Source organism: Chrysemys picta, unplaced genomic scaffold (assembly GCF_011386835.1).
Source record: "Chrysemys picta bellii isolate R12L10 unplaced genomic scaffold, ASM1138683v2 scaf643, whole genome shotgun sequence".
Lineage (NCBI taxonomy): Eukaryota > Metazoa > Chordata > Testudines > Emydidae > Chrysemys > Chrysemys picta.
Window position 1 is genome coordinate 22,549 of NW_027053350.1, and position 14,452 is coordinate 37,000.

At 63.8% G+C, this 14,452-nt stretch overlaps 1 protein-coding gene across 1 annotated transcript; it reads right to left on the bottom strand.

The window, feature by feature from the left end:
- Positions 1-1,350: 1,350 nt before the first annotated feature.
- Positions 1,351-13,844, bottom strand: LOC135979091 (syntaxin-binding protein 2-like). The gene is made up of 11 exons (XM_065579671.1): positions 13,695-13,844; positions 13,448-13,555; positions 12,410-12,467; positions 11,833-11,898; positions 6,978-7,058; positions 6,507-6,645; positions 5,846-5,952; positions 5,278-5,367; positions 2,793-2,926; positions 2,059-2,216; positions 1,351-1,507 (listed from the first exon to the last, which is right to left on the bottom strand). Exons 1-11 carry the CDS (start codon positions 13,733-13,735, stop codon positions 1,428-1,430), a joined length of 1,062 nt encoding a protein of 353 aa, XP_065435743.1. The 5' UTR covers positions 13,736-13,844; the 3' UTR covers positions 1,351-1,427.
- Between the last annotated feature and the right edge of the window lie 608 nt (positions 13,845-14,452).

The window sequence follows — 14,452 nt, forward strand, 5'->3', positions numbered from 1 at the left end:
AGGACCTGGAGTATGCCCGGTGCCGGGAGCGACCCCTCGACGTCGAGCGCCGACCGTAGCGGTGCCGAGAACTACGTCTCGACGTTGATCGGTGCCGACGATCATAGCGGTGCCGAGACGTAGAACGGTGCCGCGAAGTAGATCTTGGCCGCGAGTACGACCGGTGCCGAGACGATATTCGGCGCCGGGACTGCGAGCGGCGTGGGGACCTGCTTCGGGACCTGGACCGGTGCCGAGGTTCCAGCCCTTGTGATGGTGGGCGCATCAAAGCAGGTTTCCCCCTCGACTGGACCGGGCGAGTCAACGGTGCAGTCGGTGCCGGTGGCGGAGGCGGTGCCGGCTCCGTGAGAGCTATTAAGTCTCTCGCCGCCGCGAAGGTCTCTGGAGTCGACGGGAGGCACTGTATCACCGCCGGCCTGGGGGGAGACGCTATTTGCACCGGACTCAACGGCCTCGGCGCCGGAGTCGACGGTGCCGGAGGCAACTGTTTCCGTTGCTCCACCGGTGGACGCGGCTCTACCCCCGACACTGGGGGAGCTGGCGTCTTCGGCACTGATGTCCCCGTCTTATGGGCTTTTTTATGCCCTGGGGATAAGGACCGGCGCCGAGGCACTTGCTGTGTCTGCGGTGCCGACGAGGTCCGGTGCCGGGGAGGCTTGTCTGACGCCACTCGCGTGGTCGTCGCAGCCGGTGCCGCCGGGGCACTGCGCACCGAGGTGCTAGGTGCCGGGGCCTTGCTCGTGGAAGGAGCGTCCGGGCTAAGAGCCGCCTCCATCAGAAGTTGCCTGAGCCGAAAGTCCCGCTCCTTCTTCGTTCTCGGACGAAAGGCCTTACAGATTTTACACTTGTCTGTCTGGTGTGACTCTCCCAGGCACTTCAGACAAGATTCGTGCGGGTCGCTCGTGGGCATAGGTTTAGCGCAGGAGGCGCACAGCTTGAAGCCGGGAGCGTTGGGCATGAGCCCGGCCCCGCGGCCGGGGGAGAAAAGGGGGGAGACGACCCCCTTAACCCCCTGGACTATTTAGAACAACTTTAAAACTACTTAACTAACTTACAACAAACTCTAAGACTATAACTATAACTACAAATATGATACAACAAGAAAGCTAGGGAAAGTGGAGAACAGCTAAGCAGCGCTCCACAGTTCCAACGACCGTCAGGGGCGGTAAGAAGGAACTGAGGGGGCGCCGGGTCGGCTGGGGTATATATTCAGCGCCATGAAGGCGCCACTCTAGGGGGCTCCACAGCCGACCCGCCGGTGTTGCTAGGGTAAAAATCTTCCGACGATCGTGCACGCGGCGCGCACACACCTAATGGAATGGATATGAGCAAGCACTCGAAGAAGAAGGTGCTTTATTGCAAAGAGCAGGTGGCTCTGTGGGCAGCGAGCTGTGGGGGGCAGAGTCTCTGCGGGGAGGGGGCTGCTTCTAGACCTCCTCAGGGGCCTTCCGGTTGAGGGTTTGGACGTCATCCAGGAAGCTCTTGGGGGTTAGGATGTGACTGGAACCTGGGGGGGAGAGAGGTGGTTGGCAGCGGTGGGCACAGTGGGGCGGGCATGAGACTGGCATCACCATCTCCCCCATCCTTGCAGCTGGACCCTGCTCTAGTGCAGGGGGGGAGGGGATGTCTCCTGCCCCCCGTGGCCTGGCACCGCACCCCTCGTGCCGCTGTACCCTGCACGGCCAGGCAAGAATCCACGCGCTAACAGCGTTCCTCACCCTTGGGTCTTAGAGGGGTGTGTGCAGGGGGTGAGCCATATCCCTATGGGTGTTACTGGGGGTGTCTGACTGGGCCCCCACACATGGTCCCTGGGAAAGGAGAGGCCTGGGGAGCCAGGGGCCAGGAGATCAGGTGTCTAGATACAGGCCATGCGTGGCTGAGGCAGGTGGGGCAAGCGCATCTGTTCCCAGGCCCCCGGGTGCGGGAGGACAGAGGGTGGCAGGGGCGCCCTGTGGGTGCTAGGCAGGCAGTTCTAGGGTCTCCCCCTCTCAGGAGGTCCTGACTGTCCCTGACCTGGGCATTCCAGCCGCCTCTCCCCCCAGGACTCGCCCCACTCACCGATCACCACCTCCCACTCGCCCTTGGTGGCCCGGGTCACTTCGTAGGCGCAGCGCATCTCAGACATGGTCACCCCACCCAGCACGTAAATGATGAGGCGCGGGCCCGTCCGGTACTCGGCTGCTGGCTTGCCCTTGTGCCAATGCCCAAAGCGGGTGCTGGGGGAGAGAGGGGCAGTGTGGATACCAGGGGCTCGCTGAGGGAATGCCAGGCGGAGGGGTGGGCACTGCCCAAAGTGGGGGCTGGGGAATAAAGGGACTGTGTGGATACCAGGGGCTCGCTGAGGGAATGCCAGGCGGAGGGGTGGGCACTGCCCAAAGTGGGGGCTGGGGAGTAAAGGGACTGTGTGGATACCAGGGGCTCGCTGAGGGAATGCCAGGTGGAAGGGCAGGGCCTGGAGGGGGATGGGGGGCAGGCCCTGCCCAAGGCAGTGGGACAGGAGTCCCAAAGGAGGCAAGAGGGAGTAGGGGAGGGAGGCACCTGCCCTGGGTTGGGGGTGCTGTCTAAAGCTCGGCCAGTCCCTTTCCCCCATCCTGGGCCCTGGTGTGCTGAGGGACTGCTGGGGTGCGGGGGACATGGTGAGTGGGGTCCAGGGCTCCAGACTCTTGGACACCCCCTCCCCGGCAGAGGGCAGGGTCCTGGCCACGCACTCCCAGGCACAGAGGCTCCTACACCCGGGGGGTGGGGGGGTGTCAGGGCTCTACCCCTCACAGCCCAGCCAGGCTCAGCCTTACCTGACAGCAGCCTGGGAGCTGGTGGAAGGGACCGGGTCTGACATGAAGGGGACAGCAGCCTGGGAGCTGGTGGAGGGGACCGGGTCTGACATGAAGGGCCACAGTTTGTTGTCCAATTTCTTCTCAATGATGTCCTGGCGGGGGGAGGGGGGAAGAGGACAGGTCAGCAGGGGCCAAGCAGCAGGAACCTTGGACCTGGTGGCCAAGCCAGGCCCCATTGGGGGAGGGGCTGGGACGGCTCTTCCCTGAATGATTGACAGTCCCTGGGGGAGCAGCCTGGGGCCCCCTTTCTGGGGGCATGGGAAGCCAGCAAAAAGCACGTTGACTCCTCCCATGATGCCCCCCCCATCTCCCCACCTCCCCCTCAGCTGCTCAGTGCCCTGCTGTGAACTCCACACCCATCCACCGTTATGGGGAGGGCAGAGACCTCCTGCAGTCAGATCCAGGGCCCCTCACTTGGGGGAGGAGGGAGGCAGGGGGCTGCCCTCAGTGCCCCTTCCCTGCTGCGGGCAGATCCAGGCCCTGCCTCTTGCCCCATGAGGTGTGTCCCAGCCATGCAGGGGGCCCAGGCTATGATACATCCTAATACCACATACTAGGGGCTTTTACATTAATCCGCTGCGTTGACTTGTACCGGGAGGCTTAAGGCCTGTCGAGCTGTGGCTAGTGCGGGGGGTGGGGGTGGGGGGTTGGATTAGGCACAGGATTGAGGCTACCGCAACTGCCTGCCCCAAAATCCCACAGGAGGAACCATCACAGCGCTGGAGCAGGGGCCTGGGAGCTTCCCTCGGGTGGTGGGGTTAATTCTTGGCCTGGAGGAGCCCCAAGCCAGTGGGCTGAAGGCAACTAAGTGTGCCCCCCACCGCCTTGAAGAGTGCCCCACAGGGCAGGGCGATGAGGGGCTCAGCCCCCAGCAAGCAATGGGGGAAGGAGCGACCATGTCACCTCTCACAAGCTAAGCAGGTTTGGGCCCAGGCAGCGCTTGGATAGGAGACCTCTAAGGAAAAGCCAGCGGGTGCTGGGGGGTGCTAGTGAGTCAGCAGAGGGTGCTTTATGTCCCCAGTGCGGCACTAGGGGGCGCTGTACTGCCAGGAGCGGGCGGAGGGCCCAGTAGGGGGCGCTCTCCCCTGGCAGTCAGTGCTGGCCCCAGCGCGGTGCTAGGGGGTGCTGTCCTGCAGGGAGCGGGCGGGGGGCTCTGCAGGGGGCGCTCTCCCCTGGCAGTCAGTGCTGGCCCCAGTGCGGCACTAGGGGGCGCTGTACGGCCAGGAGCGGGTGGAGGGCCCAGTAGGGGGCGCTCTCCCCTGGCAGTCAGTGCTGGCCCCAGCGCAGTGCTAGGGGGCGCTGTCCTGCAGGGAGCGGGCGGAGGGCCCAGTAGGGGGCGCTCTCCCCGGTCAGTCAGTGCCCAGTACTGTGCTGCAGGAGTTCGTCCTTTAGATGAACGTCAAACAGCTGCTCCTCACTGGAGGTGAGGCCAAGGACCCTGCCGGCCATTCAGATTCCAGTGCCTGTCATGACAGTGGGCTGCCTGGATCCCCTGCACTTCCAGCCCCGCACGCTGATCACCTCCTGCCCTAGACTCTCGGGCAGTGCTGCTGTGCGGCTGTTAACAGCTGCCTGCCACTCCTCAGGAAGAATTCAGCCCCAGTGAGGGACCCCTGTATAAACCGCCCGTGCCCCACCCCAGAGGTGGCAGCATCTCAGCACCGGGTAAGACAACTGCCTGCACTCGTGTCTATGATCTAAGACCCCTAAGGATGGCAGCAGCAGAGGACTTTCTGATGAGCCCCTCACATGGCTAGATCCCTGCACGGATACAAAAATGTGGATGCGCATCAGCCCGTGATCCACTAGCCGTCTGTATCCGCATCCTCATGGGTAGCAGCAAGGGGGGGAAGGGGTCTTGCTTGGAAGAGGCAGCGCGAGGGTGGGGCTTGGGGGTAAGGGGCAGCTTGGAGGGGGTGGGGGCTTGGGGGAAGGGGCAGCATGGAGGGGGCAGGGTCTAGAGGAGAATGGGTAGCGCGGGGGCGGGGTCTCAAGAAGGGGCAGCGTGGAGGGGGTGGGGGCTGGGGGGAGGGGTTTCTCATCATGTGATGCTCCTGGGGGGTCACAAGCGCCGGTACACGGCAGCAGCAGAGCATGTTGCATCACAGTGGGGTGCTGCCCGGAAGGTGGTGGGGACGCTGGTGCTGCTCAGCGTGGCAAGGCGAGTAGGTGTCGGGCAGCCCTGACTCCGACCTGTCGCCCAGCCACTGGCTGCTGGCCGGCGGCCCCGAGCGCGCTGTGCCCCCCAGGCTGCCTGAGCCGGATGCCGCGGGCCAAGCACTGCTGGGGAGTAGAGCCCGACCCGGTTGTATCTGCAACCCATCGACTATCCGCAGAAATGGTGCACGGATATGCAGGGCTCCACACATGGCTGACCCCAAACCAGCCCCTCCCTCTTGGGCCCAGCCTGCCAGGTGTGACCCCCACCCCCAAGGCCTGGTACCTCCATGACGTCCTTGAGCCTGGGGGTCCAGCGGGAGAGCAGGTAGGTGGACTCCGGCCGCACCTTCCTCTCGGGTCGCAGCTGCCCCCTCTGGGGGAGGAAGGGAGAGTGGGTGAGAGGCAGCAGGGAGGGGATGCGGGATGGGAATGGGGGCAGACAGGGAGAGCGCAGCCTACCTGAGTCGCTCCAGCCGGGCTGGCAGGGGAGGGGCAGAGAAAAGAACAGAATGGATCACTGAGAGAGAGAGAGAGAGAGAGAGAGAGAGAGAGAGGAGGGGAGAGCGACTGATGGGAGAACAGTCGCATGGCCACCCCATGCAGTGGTCACCAGCTCCAGCTCCCAGCGATCTGAGGTCCTGACCCCCAGGGTCCTCTGCAGGGCAGAAAAGGTCACCCCAGATGGGGAGTAACTCGGGGGTCACCCTCATAGGGGGAGGGCGTCACCACACTGTATGGGGCAGAGGCCACCTCTGTGCTGGGAGTAGTCACTGCCATGGAGGGCAGCCCCAGGTTGGCCTGGGCTCCCCGGCCATGGGTACAGCTGCTGGCCCCTGGCCCCAGTCCCTTACCCCAGGCATGACGGAGAAGTCCAGGAAGTCCGTGTTCTTGATGATGCCGCTCAGCTGCTGGATGTTGGCACACTGGATCAGTTTGTCGAGGGTCACCATGCTCACACCTGCATGGGGAGAGACAGGTCAGCGCCAGCACCCCTGGGACGCACCCACAGCCCAGGCACATTCAGTCCATGGCCCAGGAGTCCTAGTTCCCTGATCAAACCCTGAGATCCTGCTCTTCCCACCCCTCCCAGAGCTGGGGGTAGAACCCAGGAGTCCTGGCTCCCAGCCCCCCTCTAACCCACTAGACCCCACGCAGTTAATGACTGAATTTAGGTTCTTGATGCTCTTCCCTCCCTCCAGAGGTTCTCTCAGGCGCTGGGGGCAGGGGTCTCTCTAGCGCCCCCTGGCAGTGCAGAGGGAGTCCCCCTCCCCCGATCTGGGCTCCCCCATCTGCAGCCAGTCAGGTACAGTGTCGGAGCCGAGGCCTGGGTCCTTAAGGCTGCGAGGCCTTGAGCTGGAGGGACGGCAACCCCCCAAACCATTTACTGCTGCTTAGTGCAGAGGGGGAGGCCTGGCAACTCCACAGCGCCCCCTGGCCAGGCAACTGGGCAGCCAGAGGAGCCACATGAGGGCACCCTGGCCTGGGCAATGGGCTGCAGGCCTGTGGCGTTACCGTTCTTCAGGAGGATGTAGAGCAGGATGATGCGGATCTTGTCGTAGGCCTGCACGCTGGGGTCCAGCAGGACGGGCAGGATGATCTTCATCGGGTCCCTGATCACCTTCCCGTCCACGTCCGTCCCCATGGCCAGGTCCTGGGGGGGAGGGGGGCGCACACACAAGGCCCAGGTCAGGCTGCTCCGCTTCCTCCTGCCCCGCAGCAGGATGGGAGACGCAATGGCCCCACGACCCACAGGTCGCCTACCCCCTGTGCCAGGGCCCCCTCCTCCCCGGGGTCAGCTCCCCCTGGGGTGAGCAACGGGCCCCCAGGGAGTAACCCGAGCCCCATGTCCCCCTTCTGCACCCGCAGTGCTACATGGGGGGGCTGGCCCTGGCTCCAGCGAGCCTGAGGCTCTGAGACCCCTTTCTCTGGGCTGAGTCCATGAGCCAGACTCTGCCCCAAGACAGGCTCTGCCCACAGACCCACCTGCTCCACGCTGCACAGCTTCTCCACCGTCCCTTTGAAGTGCCGCATGCAGTGCTCGGCCAGGTTCAGGTGCGTGGAGTACTGCGGGGAGAGACCGGGACAGAGGGGAGTTTACTGCGGCACCGCATCACCGGCTGGTCCAGAGCACCCCCAGCCCCCCAGGAGGGCCCCTTGGCCAGAGGAGCAGCCCCAATCGGCTGTGTAAGCCGAGTCTATAGGGATTGTTTTGCCCAGCACTGAAGTGCAGCCACCTCTGGGATGGAGTGGGGCAGCTGGAGGGGAGGATCAGGAGGAGGGAGCAGCTTCCAAATCAGCCCACGGCTTCTCTGTTAGTCAGCATGAGGTTGGGGGCTTGGAGACCAGCAGGTGTCGGGGTACCTGTGCCAGTGGCCAGGAGCTTTCTGTTGGCACGTGGCCCAGTGGCACCAGGAGTGGCTCGAACGGGCTGGTTTGGAAGCCCACCAAGGCCCTCTCCTGAGAGCTGCAGCAGCAAGGCGTGGGCGTTACCCAAGGGCTGCCATTGCTGCGGCTAACATGGCAGCTCTGGGCACTGACGGGCAGGCTGCTGCCCATGGTGCCACACAGCACCTGGGTGGGGAAATGGCTCTGCCCGACGGGACAGGTCAGCAGCTCTCATCAGGCAGTAAAGCGGAGAGCCCCAGAGTGCCCTGCCCCCCAGAGAGTCCCTACTGTCCCTCACCAGCCCCACTGAATGCCCTGCCCCCTGCCCACTAACAGTCTGTCACGGAGTATTGGGGGACTCAGGGCCCTGCACCCCCGGCTTCCTGCGATTCACCATGACTCTCAGCCAGCCAGTAAAGCAGAAGGTTTATTTGGATGACAGGAATACAGTCCAAGACAGGTCTTGCAGGCACAGACAACAGGGCCCCCCTCCGTTAGGTCCAGCTTGGGGTCCCAGGGCATGCCAGCCCACCCCCCTTGGGGGGTCAGAGCCATCTCTGCCTCCCAGCCATCTCTCCAGCCTCCTTCCAGCCTGCTTCCAGCCCTCTCCCTTCCGCGACCCCTCCCACAGCCTTTGTTCAGTTTCCCGGGCCCCGGAGTCATCTGACCTCCAACCCCCTCCTGGGTTCTCATGTTACAAGCTCAGGTATGTTCCCTTGGGCCGGCTCCCATCCCCCGATGCAGACCATCCTAGTCACACTCCCCTGTCAGCATTCACACACCACAGTAAGAACAGTCCCAGTTCATCACATCTCTCCCCCCTTCGAGACCGAACTGAGCGGGGTCACTTTAGCCAGTGACCTGGGGAAGTTCGAACCTACCCCCGTTCCCATGGATGCCCCCGCACCCCTCCAGTTCCTTGGTGGGAGTTACACCAGGCCCCTTCCGTTCCACGCCCCCCCTTAGGTCGGGGGTGCTTGATGGCACTCGCAGTTCGCATGTGGGAAGGTTTATGCGGCCTGTGCCCTTTTCCCACCCCCATACCTCTGGGGTTCCAACTGGGCTGTGGTCTTCTCCCAGCGCTCCAGTCTGGAGGTCTGTGCTTTGGGCTCTCTTGGTTTAGAGCCGCCCTTTTAACCTTGGCCACCCTCCGGAAAGGATCCTTTATGCTGGGCAAGGGTCCTAAAGCTGTTTTCCCCTTGTCCCAGGCCTTCCTCCCCCTCTGACAGGGGTCACAGGATCCGCAGTACTGTCGGACAGTAACAAAGACCCCAGGCCAGTAAAAGCTCCGTAGCAGCCTCTGCTGGGTACGCCAGGTTCCCTGGTGCCCTGAGAGAGGAATGTCATGGGCCCGGCACAGCAGCTGGCGGCGATACTTCTGGGGTACCACCAGCTGCCTCCTGATCCCCCCTGACTCCATTTTCCCTGGGGGAGCCCATTCTCGGTACAGGAACCCCTTCTCCCACAGGAACCTTTTCCGGCCACCTCGTCCCATGGTCTGTACCGCATTGAGGTCGGCCAGGTCCCTTATCTTCCGCAAGGAGGGATCTCTCTGTAACTCGGCCTGGAACTCAGCAGCTGGGACAGGGATGGCCACCTGCTCTTTCTCGCCCGCTGGGTCCGAAGCTGCAGCCTCCCTGAGCCGTGTCCCTGGGCGTTCCCTCCCCACCAGGTTAGGGTCCTGCGCCTCAGGCAAGGCACCCCCCCCGAGGCCAGGGCGCAGTGCCCCTCGCCGGCTCTGACTGCGGGTCACAACTAAGGCGGTCTGGGGGCTGCTTGGCCAGTCCTCTAGGTCCCCCCCCATCAACACCTCAGTGGGCAAATGGTGGTGCACTCCCACGTCCTTGGGGCCCTCCTTGGCCCCCCATTTCAGGTGTACCCTCGCTACGGGAACCTTGAATGGGGTCCCGCCCACCCCGGTCAGGGTCAGGAAGGTGTTGGGCACCACCCGATCTGGGGCCACCACCTCGGGCCGGGCCAGTGTCACCTCTGCGCCCGTGTCCCAGTATCCATAAACTTTCTTCCCATCCACCTCCAGGGGAACAAGGCACTCGCTCCGCAGGGACAGCCCCGCGCCAACCCTGTAAACGGAGAACTTTGAATCCGGAGCATCTGGCCCCCCAGAGAAGCTGGCCTGGGGCCCTTCTCTTTCTTGAGCAGTTGATAAGCTGCCAGCCCCTCTTGCGTGAGAAGCCTGCCCCTCGTCCGTCTGGGCCTCTACCAAGTTAACCCGGTGCGGGTTCGGTCTGCTCAGTCTGTCCTTGAGCTTGGGGCACTGGGCCCGAACGTGGCCTCTTCGGCCGCAGTAATAGCAGCTCAGGTCCCGTGGGTCCCCTCGAGCCGGTCGGTTGTCCCTGATGCTGGGCATTTCCCGGGGGAGGGGATTCCCAATATTCCCCCTTTGGGAGGTCCCAGGGTGACTCTCTCTCTGCATCGCGGCGGGCCTGTTCCTTTGGGGCTCCTCCCTGCCACCCCCTGACCGGCTCTTTACAAACTCATCAGCCAGCTGCCCGGCGTGTCGCGGGTTCTCTGGCTTTCTGTCCACCAACCACAGCCTCAGGTCGGATGGGCACCGCTCATACAGTTGCTCCAGTACCAGCAGTTTAATCAGGTCCTCCTTCGTCTGGGCCCCACCAGCCCACTTGCTGGCGTATCTTTCCATGCGGACGGCTAGTTGCAGATATGAGACCTCAGGGGTTTTATCTTGACTCCGGAACCTTTCCCGGTACATCTCAGGAGTCAGCCCAAACTCATGTAGCAGGGCCTTTTTGAATAGTTCGTAGTCCCCTTTCTCTGCCTCTCCCAGTTGGCGGTACAATGCCACGGATTTGGGGTCCAGTAAGGGGGTAAGGACCCGGAGTCTGTCCGCGGGATCAACCCGGTGCAGCTCGCAGGCCGTCTCAAAGGCCTCCAGGAAGTCATCCATGTCCTCCCCCTCCTTGTATGGGGCCATGATGCACTTATCAAAGCTCCGTGCAGTCCTGGGTCCCCCCTCACTCACCGCAGCCGGGGGTTCGCTGCCCCTCAGTCTCGCCAGTTCCAGTTCATGCTGTCTTTGTCTCTCATTCTCCTCCCGTTCACGCTGATGCTGTCTCTCTTTCTCCTCCCGTTCACGCTGATGCTGTCTCTCTTTCTCCTCCCGTTCACGCTGATGCTGTCTCTCTTTCTCCTCCCGTTCATGCTGTCTCTGTCGTTCACGATCCTCCAGCTCTCTCAGTTTTAGCTCTTTCTCCCATTCCAGCCAATTCCGCTCCACGGATGCCGAACGTCGCCGGGAGGATCCTCTGCTGGCCGGCGGGCTTCGCCGGGGGGATCCCCTGCTGGCCGGGGGGGCCACGGCGCCTTCGGTATTTGCTGGGCTCCTCCCCACCCTTCCCCTAGGCATAGGAAGGAGGGGTCTCGGGAAGCCCTCAGCAGCCGGCTGACCACTCCCAGCTGGGACAGACACTGGTGCCTGCGCTGCATTTGCCAGGCTGCTTCCCTGAGACACAGGGATCAGTTCATTCGCGCGATCTTCCGCCTCCAGCTGGGCAATGAGCTGTTCTTTGGTGAGCCTCCCAATGCGCAGCCGCCTCTGCTTGCACAGCTCCACCAGGTCGCTCTTAAGCCGCTTGGCATACATCTTCCTGCTGGCCACTCACCGGCCTGTGTGCTCACAGCTCCCCACAGTTCCCAGGGGGACCCCTAGTGTGCCAGCCCTTCTCGAGGTCACCACCTCTCTGCCAGGGTCGAGCTGCAGACTCCTCCGCCCCTGGGACCACTCGCTGCGATCCCCCCGGGGGACCCTGTTACTGCAAAAGTCCTTCTCGCTGGTCACACACTCCCAGGGGTAATAACCGTCTCTCTCCCACTCTTCAGCAGGCCTGGTCCCCGTCAATCCCCCTTCGTTTTACTGCTCCCCAGTCACTTACTGCAGGAAGCGCCGTCCACGGGGTGCAGTAGATCCCACCCCTGCCACCAGTTGTCACGGAGTATTGGGGGACTCAGGGCCCTGCACCCCCGGCTTCCTGCGATTCACCATGACTCTCAGCCAGCCAGTAAAGCAGAAGGTTTATTTGGATGACAGGAATACAGTCCAAGACAGGTCTTGCAGGCACAGACAACAGGGCCCCCCTCCGTTAGGTCCAGCTTGGGGTCCCAGGGCATGCCAGCCCACCCCCCTTGGGGGGTCAGAGCCATCTCTGCCTCCCAGCCATCTCTCCAGCCTCCTTCCAGCCTGCTTCCAGCCCTCTCCCTTCCGCGACCCCTCCCACAGCCTTTGTTCAGTTTCCCGGGCCCCGGAGTCATCTGACCTCCAACCCCCTCCTGGGTTCTCATGTTACAAGCTCAGGTATGTTCCCTTGGGCCGGCTCCCATCCCCCGATGCAGACCATCCTAGTCACACTCCCCTGTCAGCATTCACACACCACAGTAAGAACAGTCCCAGTTCATCACACAGTCCCAGCCCCGTTACCTTGTTCAGCTCTCTCTGGTACTCGGGCAGCTTCTTCAGGATCTGGGACAGGTCCTCGATGTCGGCCTGGAGGGAGGCGGTGGTGAGATCCTGGCCCCTCCCAGCACACAGAGCCCCCTGTAAGGCAGAGGCCTCACCTGGGGACAGCCGCAGCAGCCCAACCACGCGTGCCAGGGCCAGGGTGGGTCACTCAGGCCACATGTGACCTGCTCTTCCCAGGCCAGCTGGAATGAGACGGGAGCCCCGCAACCCGAGTGCCCCTTGAGGTGTAAAGCGGCAGCGGGCCAGGGAGATGCCAGCGTTGGCTCCCTGCAGCTCTCCCTGCGCAGCCCTGACCCTGCTTTCTAACCCTGCCCCATGGGCCTCTGCCCTCCTCACCGTGGGGAGCTCCAGAGCTCTGGTTGGGGGGCAGGGGGCTCCACATACACCTCTTAGCCCTTTACAGGCAAACCCTGGGAGCAATTGGACAGCCCCCCCCCCAACTCCTCCTAGGGCAGCAGGGAGCCTCCCCTCCCCATCAGTGGCAGTGGGATTGGGTTCCCCCGTCCCAGGCTCCCCCTCCCAGCCCCCACCGCACCTCGTCCGTGGTCAGCCTCTTGCTCTCACAGAAGGTGCGCAGCAGCTCCGTCACCTTCCTGCAGCAGGGAGAGGGGTCAGGCCGGAGCCAGGCACTGCCTTAGAGGTAGGGGGTGCCCTGTCCTATGCTACAGGGGATGGAGTCCCCACCCCACGGGCACCACGGTTCTCTGCCTCGAGAGCCTCAGATGGGGCAGGGGGGGGACTCTTCCCAAGTTACCCCAAGGCAGAGTTCAGTGCACCTCTGGGGGCTCCTGGTGCCCTGATGCGGGGGGGACGGGGGACCTGGGGGCAGCGGCAGGTCCAGCAGGAGGTCGTTGAGGGACTCACTCAAGGGGCTGTGAGGTGCCTGGGGAGATCCTGGGGTCAGGGGAAGACAGTGTCCAGGGGGATCCCCGAGACGAAATGCAGACAGTTGCTCTGGAAGGGAGCACTCAGGGGTCCTTTGGGGAGAGGGGCTGGGTCCAGGGGGTCTGAGGGACAGGCCCCAGCACTGGGTGGGAGGGGGAGGGGGAGTCCTGGCACTGAGCAGGAGAGGGGTGTGTTGCTGGGGGGTGTCCTTGCACTGGGTCGGAGAGGAGTGTATCCAAGGGGGAGTGGGGTTCCAGCACTGGGTGGGAAGGAAAGGGGAGGGGTGTATCCGAGGGGGCCCCAGGGTGGGGAGGGCTGTGTCTGAAGGGGAGGATGGAGGAAGTCCCAGCACTAGAAAAGAGGGGGTGTGTCAACGGGGTGGGCTGTCCTGGCACTGGGTGGGAGAGGTCTGTCCGAGGGGGAGGTCCTGGCAGTGGGCGGGGAGGAGAGGGCTGTGCCAAAGTGGGGGTAGGGGGTCCTGGCACTGGGCGGGGAGGGGAGAGGTGTGCCGAGGGGGGGGTAGCGAGTCCCGGCACTAGGCATTGGATGGGGCACAAAGTGGTGTGTCCGGGGGGGGGGGGGGCGGGGGCGGATGGGTCCCGGCCCTGGGTGGGGCAAGGAGGGGCATATCCGGGGGGACGGACGGGGCACAGAGGGGCGTGTCAGGGGCAGGGCTGAGCGCGCTCACTTGGAGACGTCAGCGATGTGCAGGTGGCGTAGCTGCACCCAGAGTTCGTCATCATCATCCAGCAGCGCCTCTTTCTCCCGCGAGTCGCTGGCGCCCGTTGTCTCGTACCTGCGGAGGGGGGATGGGGTCAGGCTGTGACACCCCTCCTCCGAGCGTGGGAGCTACAGAGCAGTGCAGGTGCCTGGGTCCCACCCCCCCAGCCCGCCTGAGGAGTGCGGGGCGCCCCCTGCTGGCAGCCAGGCCCCACCTGTAGGTGTTCTTTTCGATCCTGAGCAGGTCGTAGGCCATGGCCTGGAAGGTGAGCTCATGCAGCAGTGGGGACACGAGGTCGAAGTTCCGGTCCACTATCAACAGCTGAGAGCGGGCTTTGTCAGGGCCCTGGGGCAAAGGAGAGAGAGACCCGTCACCCCCTGCTCCGGCGGATGGTTCCTGGCCTGGCTTACACGGCACAATCCAATGGGCCCTGGTGGGCCTGAAACTTCACCACCCGCCCTCTCTGCGGCCCAGCCCCCAACCCCAGGGGAAGCCAGGAGACACCCCCCAAGCTAGCTGGGACATGCCCAGGGGTCCCGCCCTGACCGGCAGGGAGAGCTCCCCACCCAGCTGCGCTGCAATGCCCCCTGCAGGGACGGGCCACCTGCCCCTCGTGCAAATAGCAATGGCCACTCCCCCAAGCACGCTCTCTGCTCGTGCCTCTCCACCAACGGGAGCGTGCCCCTTACAAGGCAGCCCCCCGACTGCGCCCTGCCCCATATGCTGCGTGGGGAGGGGGGGAACTACACCAGAAGGCCCTGGCTAGTCTATTGTTAACCAACACCAGGCCCAGAGACTCTTTGATATAAGGTCCCAGAGGGGGACAATGGGACGTTATCCCTATGTCCCACCTTGCATCTGAGCTGGGACCCCATATGAGGCTTTAGCTCCCCACTCCCAGCCTGGGTGGCCCCCCCCAGCATCCAGCTGGACAGAGACCACTCAAATGGTCAGCATCTCAGACCCACATCA

Bases quoted from the DNA above. Each gene is read 5' to 3' on its own strand.
- LOC135979091 (XM_065579671.1), bottom strand. From the start codon at position 13,735: ATGGCCTACGACCTGCTCAGGATCGAAAAGAACACCTACAG. The intron at 13,556-13,694 runs GTGGGGCCTGGC...CCCCCTCCGCAG, and splicing joins ATCGAAAAGAACACCTACAG to GTACGAGACAACGGGCGCCA. The intron at 2,927-5,277 runs GTACCAGGCCTT...TCCCCCCGCCAG, and splicing joins GGCTCAAGGACGTCATGGAG to GACATCATTGAGAAGAAATT.